General features: G+C 40.1%; 1 protein-coding gene across 1 annotated transcript in view; it reads left to right on the top strand.

Annotated features, from left to right (window-relative positions):
- The window catches only part of Aass (aminoadipate-semialdehyde synthase), a 60,814-nt gene that overhangs the window by 27,611 nt on the left and 16,442 nt on the right, over positions 1–16,761 (top strand). The window contains exons 12-18 of the mRNA NM_013930.4: positions 8,174–8,233; positions 8,483–8,550; positions 11,065–11,186; positions 11,354–11,480; positions 12,802–12,912; positions 13,003–13,111; positions 14,037–14,177. Coding sequence (NP_038958.2) covers positions 8,174–8,233; positions 8,483–8,550; positions 11,065–11,186; positions 11,354–11,480; positions 12,802–12,912; positions 13,003–13,111; positions 14,037–14,177 — 738 coding nt within the window. The remainder of the gene's footprint in view (positions 1–8,173; positions 8,234–8,482; positions 8,551–11,064; positions 11,187–11,353; positions 11,481–12,801; positions 12,913–13,002; positions 13,112–14,036; positions 14,178–16,761) is intronic.

Here is a 16,761-nt window from a genome sequence, read left to right as displayed (position 1 = left end):
AACAGATCTAATTGTGGAAGCTGTAGAGTATCAGTGTGTTTACTGTCATAGCATACCTTCTTCTCCACACTTATCTGCTTGCAGATGTTCACTGCAATAAGTCACTGGTCCGGTTGGAGGCTTCTGGCTTCACTATCAATACTGGTTTTTTTGAGATAGAGTTTCTCTGTGTAGCCTTGGCTGTTCTGCAAGTTGCTCTGTAGACCAGGATGGCCTCTACCTCAAAGATCCATCTGTCTCTGCCTCCCCAATGCTGTGATTTAAGTTGTGTGTCACCATGGCTCAGCTCCCTGCTTTTCTTGTTATGAATGTATTTTTCTTTATCACATAGAACACAGTTTTGAAAGCCATTTTGTGATCTTTATGTTAGTTTCTCTTATCTGCCGGGGACTCATTCTGGGACTCCCCAGTTAATGTCTGAAACTATACATAGTATTAGAACCTACACATATATCTTCTCTATACATGCATACTTATGACAAAGTTTAATTGCAAAATGTGGTTCAGTAAGATATATCTTATAAAATTTATGTCAATATGGCTTCTCAGTCTCAAAATACCTTGCGTGTTGCATACTTTTCTGGCTCTTGGTAACTTAATAACCACATCTGTGTGATAAAGTGAGCTGAAAGTCACATGGCCCGGGGGACTCAACATGAAGCTACTGAACCACCACCACAGCTGAGATCTGAGATGCCTTCTAATGGTACTCGTGTGTGGGGAGCATGCGTAGTATGGATGCGTTGTCAAGATGCAGCAGGAAAACACACAATTATATCTGCTACTCAGAAGGGAATACATTTAAAACTTATTAATAGTTGATTTCAGGAACTTCTATTGATTATCCTGATTAATTTTGTCAATTGATCATCCTAGAGTCCCCTGACAGGAACCAATGCTTTGAGGGACTGTATCACCTGAGGAATTGTATACATCAGTCTGGTTTGTGGATTCTGGAGGAGGCTGCCTTGATTATCACTTGATACAGAAGGGCCCCAGGGTTGTCAGCATCGCTGCTTAGGCAGGAGGTCCTGGGCTGTATTTCTAAGCTAGTGCAACTTGAGCAGGGAAGACAGCAAGTAGCATTCCTCCATGATTTCTTCAAGTTCTTGGCCAGACTTCCCTACGTGATAGACTAGTAAGCCAAGATAAACTCTTTCCTCCAGTAAGTTCCTTTGGTCACTATGGTTTATGACACTGACAGAATGAAATTAGAACGTCACCCAAGGCTCATCGTCAAAGCAGCACCAAACTCGGCTACTCCTGTGGATGCTCCTCTGTTCTGATGCTACTCTCCAAGCCTGCTGTCGCTCTGTGTCTAAACCCTTCCTGCAGTTGCTTATTGCCTGAACTTTTTTCCTAGGGTTTACACCTCGTATTTAAAGGAGGGATAGTTGTTAAGAGCTTAGTCTCCTAAATCTAACGTGAAACTTCCTGATGCTGGAAAGTGGATTGAGTTACCCTAGCTCCAGCAGAGTATTAAGAGTAGCCATAAGTGCTGGCAAATTCCTGACTTTAAGTCCTCCTTGTCCATGTGAAAATTGTGTATTAGAGCCCAACTTATATTCTGTTAAATGTTGAACATCAAGTAGTCATGTGAATGGATGTGACTACTAATATTTCTTTTTCAATTTTTATTTATTTATTTATTCTGCTCCCATACAATTCATTGTGACCTCAGCTTCCCCTCACCCTATTCCTCCCAGTGGCCCACCCCCATCTCCTCTCCCCAAGATCTACTCCTTCTCCATTTCCCTTCAGAAAAGAGCAGGCTTCCCAGGGATATCAACTGACTTCAGCATAACAAGATGCAGTAAGACTAGGTACAAACCCTCAAATCAAGGCTGGATGAGGCAACCCAGTAGGAGGGAAAAGTCCCATAAGAAGACAAAAGAGAGATACCTCCAATAGGAGCATCATTAGGATTCTTATGAAAACCCCAATGTAAAGAATCAAAGCATGTATGCAGAGGACCTAGTGAAGACCCATGCCGGCCCCTATGAGTCCTTCTTAGTTGGTTCTGTGGGCCCTGTGCTCCTGGTGTCCTTGACCCCTCTGGTTATGATGATCCTTCCTCTCCTGTCTTCAGTGGGGTTCACGAGCCCCACCTAATGTTTGGCTGAGGGTCTCTGCATCCATTATCAGCCAGGGGAAGAAGCCTTTAGCTGAAGAATGGGCTGGGCACTGATCCTATGAGTACAGCAGAATATCATTAGGAATCATTTCATTACCTTTTTCCATTCTATTTTATTTTGCTCAGTCTTGTTTGGTTCGACCCCAAGTCTCTGAGTTCTCCAGCTTCTGGATCCTGGCAATCTAGGCTCTCTGTCCCTCCTTCCTCCACCCGATCCCTCCTGTTTCCATCCCCATCCACCCACAAAAATCTATTCTGTTTCCCTTTCCCAGGGAGATCCAAGCATCCACTCCTGAGACCTCCTTGTTATTTAGCTTCTCTAGGTCTGTGGACAGCAACATGATTATCCTCCATGTAACAGTTAAATTCCATTTATAAATGAGCATGTACCATGTTTGTCTTTCTGGGTCTGGGTTGCCATGCTCAGAATTATTTTTTTCCTAGTTCCATTTGACTGCAACTGCTATGATGTCACTACTTTTAAAACTGTTTACAGTGTATTTTTATTTTATCTACCCTCTCCTTCCACCTCCAACTCTGCCCAGAAACCCACAAAATATCTCCCTTCTTAATTCATATATTAAAAAAATAGCAACTCCTGAGGACTATTAATACTGCCTATATGTATTGAATGAGAAGCCATCTACTAAAGCCTGGGCATCTTACCCCTAAGAAAAATGACTGTCCCTCCTTGAGCAACCATCAACCACCAATAGCAGGTGGCTGGGAATGAGGTCTTATGAACCCTTCCCCCATCTGTACTTGACCTGATCTTGTAGAAGTTTTGGGCAGGTAACAACATAACCTTGGTGACAAGAGCAGGTGGCAACCTGCTTGGCCATACCACTAACCTCCTACTTGTCTTTAATAAAAATTATCATTCAGTGTAGTACATTTCATATTGGTATGTGTGTATGTGTGTGGGGGGGGGTCAATTAAATGAATTTGCAGTAAAACATCATGAGAGTTAGCCAGTGTGACTCATCATGACAACACTCGAGAATACAATTTTTATTAAATAAAACAGTATAAATATAAAGCTTTCATATTATGTAAAATATAAAGTGTTAAAAGTATTGAAGGCATGTGTTCGGTAAGAGTGAAACATGCATACAAGTAGCATTAAATAGCATTAGCATTAAATAGACTGTAATATATATGTATACATATATACATACACATGCATGCAGTAACAATGATAAAAGAATCTATGAATTTGAAAGAGATTGGGGAAAGTAATATATGAGGGTTTGGAGAGAGAAATGGGAAGGGAGAAATGTTATAATCTCAAAAAAAAAAATCTCCTACCATTTAAGGAAAAAAAAAAAAGTGAAAATGGTCACATTGCAATGAGAGCCATAGGTCAAATGTCAGACAGCACTAGCATCCCCCACACTTCTTTGTTCTCACCCAGTAACCTAATCACTCCTCTTTTCCAACGTTCATGTCTGCTGTCCTGACCTCTAACCCTGAAGGTTTTGGTACCTTTGAAAGATATTTGTGCTTTTATGGTGAATAATAGTAGCAGGCAACTTGTATCTTTGCCTCTTTATTTATTTTTTTTTAATATTTTTTATTATATATTTTCCTCAATTACATTTCCAATGCTATCCTAAAAGTCCCCCATACCCTCCCCCCCACTTCCCTACCCACCCATTCCCATTTTTTTGGCCCTGGCATTCCCCTGTTTGCGTGTCCAATGGGCCTCTCTTTCCAGTGATGGCCGACTAGGCTATTTTTTGACACATATGCAGCTAGAGTCAAGAGCTCCGGGGTACTGGTTAGTTCATAATCTTTGCCTCTTTAAATCCTCTTTTGTTAATAGGTTTCATTCTTTTAAAGTTTTATACATACACACTATGTACTCAGGTTACCTTCTCCTATCTTCTCCAACCTCTGACCTATCTCTCCCAACCCTGCCCCTGCCTCTTTTCAGTATTTACTTACTTCGCTTTTGTTTAGTGTTCTTCAGAGTTTAACAGAGCTGTCTGTGTGGTCGTGCACGGGGACTGTCAGAACTTGGTCTGACTACCGGTGGGCATACAAGTTGATACCATGCCTGTCCTCAAGTCAGAATCTATTGGTCATTAGTAGATCAACAATAAATTCTACAGCCCAGCCCAGCCCAGCCCAGCCCTCTCTATAGCTTAGTGCCAAGAAGGGCCAACTTGTGTGGACCTAGTGCCAGTACCATAGCCATGGTTGTCATATCTGTGTTGTTCTTAGAAGTTGGCATTTTACAGCCAATCTCCCCATCCTCTGACTCTTTGGTCCCTTCTATCCCTTAGAGAATAGTTTCATCAGAAAATCTACCATTTACTATAACATTTTCACATACTTTTACATATCAAAGACTTTTGAACTATTATAATGGTAGTTATATTTTGCATTCATCAAGATTATATGATTTTTGATTTGCTAATATGATAATTTCTGTCAACTGATTTTCAAATTAGCCATGTTTACATTCATAGAATAAACTCAACTTAACTGCAATGTATTAATCTTCTATTTGTAACCAAGTTCGGGTTGCTAATGGCTATATCATCATCTGTTTATTTTAACATTGGTTGACATTTAGGTGGTTTTCTGTTTGGAGATATGACTAACAATTTTACTCTAAAGAGTTTTTCTAATATATCTTGAGTATGTGAGTATTTGCAGATGCATGTACACGTGTTTTCATGTATATCTATTAATTGTACTCTTATTGAGTTCACACATCAGTTTATCTTGTTTAAAATTATTATGCCTGGAGTGGTGGCTCACACTTTTAATCCCAACACTTGGGAGGCAGAGGCAGTCGGATTTCTGAGTTCAAGGCCAGCCTGGTCTACAGAGTGAGTTCCAGGACAGCCAGGGCTATACAGAGAAACCCTGTCTCAAAAACAACAACAACAACAACAAAAACAAACAAAAAAAAACCAAAAAAACATTATTACATTTGTGTTTATGAATGAGTTTAATGTAGTTCTTATGTCTTGCTACTACTGCATTTACTTTTATCTTGTTTAATTGGTATGTTCTATAGAATAATTTATAATTTTTATTTGGTTGTGTGTGTGTATGTGCTGCTGTCTGTGTGTGGACTCCATTCTCTCAATTTGTGTGAGTTCTGGGAATTTTTGCTCTCTCTCACAGTAAAATGGGCAAACACAGTAATACTCTGATGTGTACACACAGCCATACCATACTCTGAATGGTTGCACTGTCTTCAACTTTTTCTCCACTGAACAAATTAGTTCACTACTTAATTTCTTAAAATATTTATTGAATTGTAAGTATATACATTTCTTATAGATCACTGTGAGCCATTATGCGAGTTCTGGGAAACACACCTGGGTCTTCTGCATGGGCAACAAGTGTTCCTAACTGTTGAGCAATCTTTCCAGACACCTAGTCCCTAGTCTATCACTTCTGAAGTTGGCTTCAGTTAAGTTTTTGGACACGGGCGTAAACAACTGGACTTTTAAAAAGAATGTAACACAATGGCTTCTGGTCTAGTTCCTGACAATGTCCTGTTTGTGTCTGAAACTCTATTGTCCCAGACTTTACAATATGCCTCCCTCATTGACATTTTGGTCTTTCCAGTTCCCATCAGAATGGCCCATTAAGCTTTGCTTGTGATATTTGAGGACTTCTCTAGCCTACACTCTTTCATATTTTTCTAATAATCTTGCACCTAAGGACTAATACTCCTATGGTCCAGTTTATCATAGCAAAGACCCCACTTGCCTGTACCAACTTCCTGTATAGCTTTTCTCATTGCTGTGATCAAGTATCTGACAAAAAGCAGCTAAGAGAAGAAAGTTTTATTTGGACACATGGCAGAAGGGATGACAGTGGCGATGACAGGAACATGAGGGTGCTTGATTGTATTTGGGAGCATCCAGAAGTAAAGAGAGGATGAAAACAAAGCTAAAACATAGACCTCAAGGGGTGCCCTCAGGGTCCCACATTCTTCAGCTTCACTGCTTCAGAGGCTCCGAGATCTTCCAAAGCAGTGCTACCAAGTGTTCGGTCAGACACACGAGCTGTGGGGATCTCTTTCTTACATACTGTAACAGAGCTGTGGAGTCTCTTTCTTACATACTGTAACAGAGCTGTGGGGTCTCTTTCTTCCATACTGTAACAGGAACTATTTTAAAGTATACATGCTACTCTATTTTCCCTCATTCTTACTTTTTTCTTTATCATATATTTCCTTCTATTGAAAATAGTTTTTTCTCATATTTTCTATTCTGATTATGATTTTTCCTCCCTCCACTTCTTCCCCCTCCTCTCTACCTCCCTTCTTATCAGGATTTACTCACTGTGTGTCTCTTGATGGGGATGGGGCAGGCTGCTCAGGGGTAATAATAGAATATAGTGGAATAAAATATAAGAAGATAAAACAAAAACTAACACATCAGAACTGGATGAAACAAGTAAACAGAAGAAAAAGAGCCCAAGAGAAGTCACAGAGACCCACTCATTAACACACTTGAGTCCCAGAAAACCACTAAATTGAAAGCCAGAATATGTATGCCAAGGAGCTGGTGCCGACCTGAGCCGGCCCTGTGCATGCTGTGTCAGTCTCTGTGAGCTCATAGGAGCTTTGGTCCTGTTGACTCAGAGGACATTATCCTCTTTGTGTCCTCCATCCCCTCTGGCTCTTATACTCTTTCTGTTACCTCTTCCACAGGGTTTCCTGAGCCTTGCTGAGAGGGATTTGATGGAACTATTCCATTTAGGGCTGAGTATTGCAAGGTCTCTCACTTTCTGCATGATGTCTCTCTGTGTTTGTTCCCATCTGCTGTAGGAGGAACTTTCCCTGATGGTGGCTGAGCAAGGCATTGGTCTGTGGGACTAGCAGAATGTCATTAGAAGTCATTTTATTGGTACATTTTTGTTAGTTTTTTACTTTTGACTTAACGCCCATACAGATTCTGTGGTAATACAGGGCACAAGCTTGGGGATGATAAAGAAGCTTCATTTCCCTTGGATTCAATAACTTCTTGTTGGCTATCTGCTTCAGATGCACTAAAAAACAATGTTATATTGTTTTTAGTATCTCCTCCTTCCTCCCCCAACACCCCCCCCCACTTCCACCACCTCAGTGTTATGACTTGTTCCTTATTTGGGTAAGTGTTCTAGACCTTACCCTAAGACAGTTCTGACTGATACTCTGTTGGTTTCTGGATCTTGAGAAAAAGAGAAGGCTTTTCAGTTGTGGTAGGAAATGGGTCAGGTGTGATGGCTCATACTTTTAATCCTAGCACTCTAAGACAGAGGTAGGTAGAGTTCTGTGAGTTCAAGGCCAGTTCTAAGAAACTCTGCCTGAGGTTTTAGGGAGAGAGGGAGAGAGGGAGAGAGGTAGAGAGGGAGAGAGGGAGAGAGGGAGGGAGGGAGGGAGGGAGGGAGGGAGAGAGGGAGAGAGGGAGGGAGGGAGAGAGGGAGAGAGGGAGGGAGGGAGAGAGGGAGGGAGGGAGAGAGGGAGGGAGGGAGAGAGGGAGAGGGGGAGAGGGGGAGAGGGAGAGAGGGAGAGAGGGAGAGAGGGAGAGGAGGTGTCTTCTGTCAATATCTATCTGATCTATCTTCAAAGAAAATGGACAGATTATAGATACTACTCATTATTCCTGAGTTTTGAAGTGTTCTGTTCCCCATAAAACTAAATATCACCAAAGGGTCTGCAGTGAGGTTTGTGTGCTTGTTTGCTTCTTATGGAACAGCTTGAAGTTTTGGGATGGGACAGAAGCACTCAGAGGGAAGACTATGGCTCTAATACTTGAGAAATTTAATATAATACTTTGCTTATGAAAGAAGAGTTTTTGTGTGTTCTCGGCAAGCAAAGGTGATTACAATCAAATTTTAGTTTTAATATCAGACCTTGCCTTGCAACATTATATTTCTTCACATGGAACTATATGGATTTTTACAGCATTCATTTATATGCAGCAATATTCAGAAAACGTTTTCTTTAAGCAGAATTTTAGTCTGTTGATAAGTGCCATTTGCCCACGGTTTTGTTGACCTCTCCCCTGCTCTCTTTCTCCACAGTTGTTATCCGATGCATCACAACCTCTGGAAAGCCAGAACTTCTCCCCAGTGGTGCGAGACGTAAGTTATGAGAATCTCTTCACGTGAACGCAACCTTTCCCTACCATCCTCTTCAATTATTCTCTTTGTGATGTGTACTCTTTTCATTCTTTCCTGACGACGTCTCTCTGTTTCTGTCCTTCCCATTCTTTTCTCTCCCCTCTCTCTCCCCCACACCTCAGTTATTCTGTCTCTTCTATCAGTCATGTGTTCATAGTCCTAGGACTAAATGTTGAATACTAAAGGACTGTCTTGTGTATGCACGTCTAGGCAGTGATTACGTCCAATGGTCTATTGACTGACAAATACAAATATATACAGAAACTCCGAGAAAGCAGGTATGTACTGATAAAAAAAAATTCTGATATTGTACTTTATTCTTACCTTGGATTTGATAGATATGCTTAAAGGTTTCAAGGAGAGTTATTAATATTAGACTTATATAGCATTTACATTTTGATATGTTACAAATCTAAAGCAAGCAACAACAGCTGAAAACAGCGTGCTTTTTCTTTGAAGAGCAGCATTGCATCCCCACGGCAGTGCGAATACGCTGGGGTCTGGCCTGCCAGTGGAAGAGTGGAGCAGTGTTGATGTTTGAATAGTTCTGTCGGCCCTCTTCAGTTTGCACACAGTGATTTCTAAATTCATCTTTCCACCCCCAGAGGAAATCAGCATATTAACCCTTTCTGTGGTGCTTTCTGCTTGGGCTTTTGTTGAAGGTTTGGACTTTGGTTTGTTCAGTATGATGGTTAGCACAGTGGGATCGTGAACAGAAATGAACAGAGACAGTGAAGAAGGCAGCCGGTAGAAGAGAAAGGTGGCCTAAAAAGCCTGTGAATCCATCAAGCCAGCCCTGTGCTTCCTTAAAAGACTCTGTTGTTCAGAGTCAGGAAACACTGATGTTTCTTGAAATTGTCTTGTTTCCCCCACAGACTGTACTTCCATTGGTCTTTTCACATTTTGCAAAATAACATACAAGCTGAATTGCTGAGAGAAGCCAGGGGAAAACAGGACACAATAGAACACCCTCCTTACCTTTTTTTTTTTTTAAGTAGTTCTTGCTGCAAGAAATAAAGAGCTGTGCCAGAATCAAGTTTTTTTTAAATCACACACACACACACACACACACACACACACACGCACGCACGCACGCACGCACGCACGCACGCGCGCGCGCATTGTGTTTCTTAATATGTGTTAGCTTGTGTAGAACTGCTGAACTAAATGTGGCAACGGAATCTTTCGGCATTAAATGCTTGAGTATTCTTTCTAAAGAATTCTAGGGCAGGGGAGATGGCTCAGCGGTTAAGAGCACCGACTGCTCTTCCAAAGGTCTTGAGTTCAAATCCCAGCAACCACATGGTGGCTCACAACCATCGGTAACAAAAATCTGATGCTCTCTTTTGGAGTATCTGGAGACAGCTATAGTGTATACACATATAATAAATAAATAAATCTTTAAAAAAATGTATTTAAAAAAAAGAATTCTAAACTTCTAAAAGAATTCCATATTCTAACATTCAAACTGCCTTTATAGTTCTGTAAGAGAGTTTCTCATAGGGAAGCATCGTATTTGCCTGTTATTTATAATTCTGTTTTTCCTTGTTACCTGGATGATTCCTCACTGTGAGTGTAATGATGTGTCAACCAGTCCGTCATTTCCTCAGTCTGTGTGCATCAGAGCTCCTGGGGCAGCTGGGCTGATGGGCTGCCATTCCTGGAACTGCCTTCTTTCATTCCCTAGTGTATTCTTATGGCCAGAATCTGATCATGGAGATCTTACCTAAAAAGGGAATTTACTTTAGTTTTACATTCTTTTCATTGCTTAGCACAGTGACTATTAATCTGGAATTTGGGGTTAGGGGTACCGTTGATATGGACTGAATTGGAATCTAGGAGTGTTTTAAAGATTTTATATTGGTACATCAAAATAATGTTTTATTTATACAAATTATATAAGGTACTACTGGAAAGAATATCTAATAAGCAGGTAATGGTGGTTCTTTCAGTTAAATGGATGGGAATTGTAGTTGAAGGAGATCTCCTATCATTAGTGTGCATGTGTTACTGGGTCAAGATGGATGGGAACATTTTTATATTAGTATTTATTCACTTATTACAAATGAAAAAGTTAGCAGATTGCAGTGTGAGAATACCCTAAAGACCCCACCATCCGAGTTTGCTATGAAACCTCCCGTACCAGACTGTGCCTATAGATGCGTGAGGACATCTGAGAATCTCTGTTAAAACCATTCGTTAATCACTCCCACACTCAAAACATAATGAAGTAAACAATAAAGGGTGTTGTTGAAGCAAGATGCCGTCACTACCACGGAGGTCATTGTTTGTCAAAGTACAACCTTTAACATAATACATGGGTCAAGAATTAAAATACTTTCTAGTCTTAATCTCTTACATTAGCCTAAAGATATCTGACAAAACAGGTTTTGATGCAGGTAGCAGTAAGCCCTTGTTCAGGTTGTTGTTTCCTTGGACTGTGGCGAGGAGGAAATGAGGTATCCAGCATCCAGACGCAAAATCGTTTTGAGTAAATACTTCTGGGAGGACAAAGTATGAGCCAAGTTATTTGCCTGTAAGTAAGCAGAGAAAAAAGTAGCCCCGTCCTCATTCTAGCTCCAGAATTCATGGAAGTCTGTAGACCTTGAGCATCTCAGAGGCCAGGGTCTATTATACAAGATCTAAAACAAATGGATATAGCATGTCATTCTAAGTGCAGGGAGATTTTGTTGCTTCAGCATGTAAGTTTCTGTTGTGTTTGGAGATCACACGATTTTGTTATTTAAAAGAGATAAACTTAATTATCGGCTTTCCCCTTATTTTTCAAACAGAGAACGCATTCAATTCCTTTCAATGAGTACCAAGAAGAAGGTTTTGGTCCTTGGGTCTGGCTATGTATCTGGGCCTGTTTTGGAATATCTGTCAAGAGACAACAATATAGAAATAACACTAGGTAATGAGTTGTTTTTATTTTTAAAGAATAAAAACTAATTCCATTGCCTGTTGAATATGAACCTTAGATGATTTTTTACCTCTAAGTTTTGAAAAGTTGTGGAGCTATGAAAATGTCTCCAGTGGAATGAAATCTCTAAAAAGTGGATTTTTGTATTCTTGAAATAGGCTCTGACATGACCAACCAAATGCAGCAGCTGAGCAAGAAATACAACATTAACCCTGTCAGTTTGACTGTTGGCAAGCAAGAGGCAAAGCTGCAATCCCTGGTGGAATCCCAGGATCTTGTGATCAGGTAGTGGGCAACAAAAAGTTCTCTGTGCATCTTTTTTTTTTTAAGATTTATTTATTTTATGTATATGAATACACTGTAGCTGTCATCAGGACACACCAAAAGAGGGCATCAGATCCCATTACAGATGGTTGTGAGCCACCATGTGGTTGCTGGGAATTGAACTCAGGACCTCTGGAAGAGCAGTCAGTGCTCTTAAATGCTGAGCCATCTCTCCAGCCCTGCATCTGGTTGTTTTAATCTTCTCTTATTTTCTCCCTGTCTCTCTTTCCTCCTTGCTTTTTCTTTCTCTGTCTTCTCTCATAAACATTTTATTGGAAGAACATATGTATGAAAATATAAATAAGTATGAGAATGGTGTGATGTGGTGGTACTTTCCTGTATTTTCAGCACTTGCTTGAGGCTAAGAGAGGAAAATTGAAAGTTTGAGGCCAGTCTGGGCTAATTGGTAAATTTTTTTTGTCTCTGACTCTTTGTTTCAATATTCTCTCTGTCTCTTGTCTTTTTGTCTCACCATCTATCTCTCAATATCTTTCTCTCTCACATTCTTCCTCTTGCATGTGTATGTTTATTTGCACACTCACGGGTGAGCAAACAAACACACATACACTCACACTCTTGAATCAAAAAATCACAGTTATGTTGCCCAGTAAATTGCTGCAACATTAATACATTTTCTAACCACTATCCACATCAAGGAACAATGTTGATAATATCCTACAAGCCCTCTTATTAACCTTTGTAAACTTGTTGACTCTATCCCAGAAGCACTGTTCTTTCTTCTAACATCTAGATTAGCTTTTTGCATGTCTTCAAAGTTTGTAGAATTGGATTATTCAGTATGTCCTTGTTTGTGACTGCCTTCATTCATTTGATATTGTGATTATGAGAACCGGCTGTGTATTCTTTACTGTGTGAACTTTGATGGAATTTTGTTGTTTTGATTTGGGCTGTTATGAACATGCTGCTAGACACCCTTCAGTGTTTGCCTTGTGCTTTTAGTGTTAGGAAACTAGAAATAGAATTTCTGAATTATGAGATATTTGTGATTCAGATGATATGTTACATGCATACATAGACAAGCATAATGAGCGAATGTAACAAAAAGAAAAAGAAAAACTACAGAAAGGGTTAGTGAAGAGCACTGTATGGTAGACAGCAGGACAAATCTGCTCTGTAATTCAGAAGTCCTTGGTCATTTCTGAGAGAATTCTTTAATTTGGGCGTTTTCTTAGGACTGAGCTGTGGTATAGTTCAAGCATCCTGGAAGGGGAGAGAGGACTGGGAACCAAAGCTTCTGAATCTCTTCTCCCTCTGTTTTCAGCTTGTTGCCTTATGTGCTTCATCCTGTGGTGGCCAAAGCCTGCATCGAAAGCAGGGTTAATATGGTCACTGCAAGCTATATTACACCAGCCATGAAAGAACTGGAAAAGAGGTAAGCCACCGCCTCCAGTAAGGTGCCACCTCGGGATCGTTCCTCTTCTGTGTCTGACTTTTCCATTTTCTTCTTTTCTACCTGTGGCAGTGTGGATGATGCTGGCATTACAGTCATTGGTGAGTTGGGATTAGACCCTGGTCTTGATCACATGTTGGCAATGGAAACAATTGATACTGCCAAAGAGCTGGGAGCCACGGTGAGCAGATATCCCCTCAGGGGATATAGGATTGTCTTTTGCTTCTCATTAGTGATTTGCTAGACTACAGCTCTTACTTTGGCTAGGAATTACAAAAACTACAGAACCTACAGATACATCTGAAGAGTCAAACAACAACTTAGATCTTAGTAACAGTTCTAGAGAAATAGATGTTATTGTAATCATTTTGTTTCTTAAAGATTTTGCCTTTGAGACAGATTCTTTGATAATACTTTGCATTTAGAAGTTAGAAAAAAACCTTTGGGATTTTTGTCTGTTGTTTAATTAAGTAATTACATAAGACAAAGAATAACTGTATATGTATATATGGTCACTCAAATTAAGTGATTTGGAGTTTTCACATATATATATATTTTTTTTTTGGATATAAAACTTATAAGAACTGACAAAGAAAAAGTGAATCAATAGTTGAATTTTTATTTATTTATTTAAAAGATTTGTTTTATTTTCATTTATGTGTATGTATATGTTTGCATGTACATATACACACATGTGTGGATGTCCTCAGAGGCTATAAGGGGGTATTGGATTTTCTAATTAGGCTGGGATTACAGGAGGTTGTAAGCTGCCTGGCATGGGAATGAAGCATGGTTCTCTGCGAGGGCAGTAAGCACTCTTAAGTACTGACCTATCTCTGCAGCTCTAACAGTTGAATTTTTAATGAAAATTTAGCTATTATCTCTAGCAGAGTTTATATATTTTTATATACATATATATGTGTGTGCATCTGTATATAGAATCTGTGTTAATAAGTGTCTTCAAGGATGTATATTTAAAAGCCTCAATAACTTAAAAAAATAAATAATGGTATCATATTCACCAGATTGATATCATTAACCCTAATTAATAACTTAATAATTAGTCTTCTTAATATTACTGATTTCATTTATTTCTCAATTTGCAGGTTGAGTCTTATGTTTCCTACTGTGGTGGCCTTCCGGCCCCTGAACATTCAGATAATCCCTTGCGATACAAATTCAGCTGGAGTCCAGTGGGAGTCTTGATGAACATAATGCAGCCTGCTAGCTATCTGCTCAATGGGAAGGTAAGATAGGTGCATCATGGGAGCCTTAGAGATAAACACCTGCAGTGGTGGCCAAAGCTGTTGCGGCCGGCCAGCGGCTCACATGTCTGGGTTCTAGTCTGGAAAGGCATCTTGAAATCTGCAAGAGAAGGGGGGGTGGGGGGCTAGGCGGCGTGATAAAGATGGAACCAAGACAACCAGTCTGATCAAGATTCGATTTTACTATTTCCGACACTGGGTTATGAAGCAGGGGAAGGGGCCCATTCCCACCAAATCATCCTGGAGTAAAGTTGCAGGTGACCACGTGTTTGACTCTGGAACAGCAAAGCAGCAGGCCTCAGCAGTGGGAGTGGCAGAATGGTAGGGCGGCAAGCTCCGCCCCGATGCTCTCTTCTGAAACCTGAGCAAACAGGTTTCAGGCTGGGGAGGTTACATCTCCTCCCTGTTGTTAATATAAAAAAGAAAAGGCTAGGTTGAGGCATAAAATTTATTTATGCCCTATAGTTCTGCCTGAATTCTTAGGGCCTAAGGAAGAAACTTATCTTAGTGGGATTTCTTAACTTTTCTTATGGAAAACTGTATCTGGATAGGACTGTCTTTTCTGTCCTAGTAAACATCTAGTAGACTAGTCCTGAGGTGTTGGCTCTGTCTTTTAAATGTTAATTAGTTACTGAATAGGTAACTTCCTAGTTGAAATTTTTACTGAATACCAAGTAGTCAGCTGCACAGTCCTTCTAGGGCGTTGGGACACTGGCAAGGACTGACTGTACGAATATGAAAGGCACTTTATTATGATAACACTGAAGGAGAGTACATGGATTTTCCTCCACATTCTTGGATGATAGGTGGGGAACAGAGAGGAGGGGGTGACGACTGGCTCCGTAGTACAGGGCCAATTGGCTTTTTAGGGTGGGAGGCTGTGAAGGGCTTGCCCTTCTAATGGTATGGTCTCCAACCTCTCTCTCCTCTATTAATTAAGCTTAATAAGGCCACGCTTAACTGAGGTGATCAAATGATTTTCTCATCCTTAGATGAGTGGGCTTTAACCATGGCTGGGGGGATATTGACCTGATTCCTCCCGTGGGTGCTGTCATGACCCACACTTGTGGCTCTTGGTATCTTTTGGGGAGGGGATGCAGAACCTTAGAAAGATATTCTTGAATGTAACGAACTAGATACCAACCTCCATCCAAACCGGGTGTATCTCACAGGGAACTCAGAAATGGTCAAGCTGGACCTTCCCCTGCAGTAAATTTCTGCACCCAAGATGGTACTCATACTGTATTTGTATGATCACTAATCAGTATGCACAGTTCTGAGTACTGTGCAGCTCCTAAAGGAGAATTGTCAACCTCAGATTTAGCAAGGCCTCGACAAGAATTATGTCACTAGTAACACCACTATTTGTGGCTCTTAGGCTATATTAGGAGCTGAAGGTCACCCTCTTCATCTCTGTTATTTCCACAGTCTGAGGAACTAAGGGGACCTTGCAATAACAGCAAGGGTGGAAAACCAGAGACCAGCTAAGAGACTAAGCCCGTCTATCAGAATAAAAACCAATTTCTTTTAGTATTTGAAATTTTCACCTTTCTAGCCCTAGTAGCAAACCTAAATCTCAAATCAGACTGAAAGCCAGAATACGTGCTGGAATGTCTTTAGAATGAAAATAGCAGCTGCCACCTGCATGCTCTTGGGGGCGGGGATGCACAACCGCTGCAGTCAGGCTGAAGGTGTTGATTGACCTGCTTGAAAGACAAAAATCTTAGACAGTGAAGAGTAACATCACAAAGCTTCTTTTGGGAAAGTCCTGGTACTTTATTCAGTTGCAAATAGCAAGGCTCAAGCTCAGTCTCTGGGCTGGTTTTAGAATTAGTAAAAAGGCCAGAGATTTTCTGGAAGTGGGGGCTGTGTTCAGAATTAACTTTGTTAGGTAACTAAGAATTTTAGTTATTTACAATAGGAATTTCTAATATTGGACTAAATATTAGACCAGTCTAAGATTGAGTTAGAATGACTGGCCACACTGAAGAAAAGAGAAAAATCATTATGACTTTATTAAATGACTAATCTTACTAAGTCAGAATATACAGTCTCTGATGTTCTTTTGCCATAAAGTTAAAAGGCTTGAAGCTAGTCTAAACTGGAAAAATGGCAAGCAAGAATGGATCTAAAACATGAACCCAATTTAGTTTCCTAGTCACTTCAGTCAGGGCACTGAGTCAACTTACCTGCCAGCTTGTCACACGAATTAAACATCATGCTTCTGTAGCGTTCTGTGGAGAGAACCTGTTTTTTCCCTTCCCTAATAAGGTAGCTGTTTAGGATCAATCTGTAAGCCAATAAGTAGATCCTTTTAAGATACTATAAAGCATTTATAAAGAATATAAATATAAAGAATTTACTTTGACCTCTAAATTTCAAAATTTGAAAATAAAGGTATGATTTAAATATGTGCATGGAAATGTACTAAATAGTATGTACGGGGATATAATTTCCCCCTTCTTTGTCTTTTAAGAAGTTAAAGTTTTAAAGTTTTACAATATCTAATCCTTCGATTTAATAACTTGTTGACAAAACATTTTAAATACTTGACTGTAAAGGGCAG

Source organism: Mus musculus, chromosome 6 (genome assembly GCF_000001635.26).
Source record: "Mus musculus strain C57BL/6J chromosome 6, GRCm38.p6 C57BL/6J".
In the NCBI taxonomy this organism is placed as follows: Eukaryota; Metazoa; Chordata; class Mammalia; order Rodentia; family Muridae; genus Mus; species Mus musculus.
The sequence above is the reverse complement of the archived record's forward strand: the minus strand, read 5'-3'. Positions and strand labels throughout refer to the sequence as shown.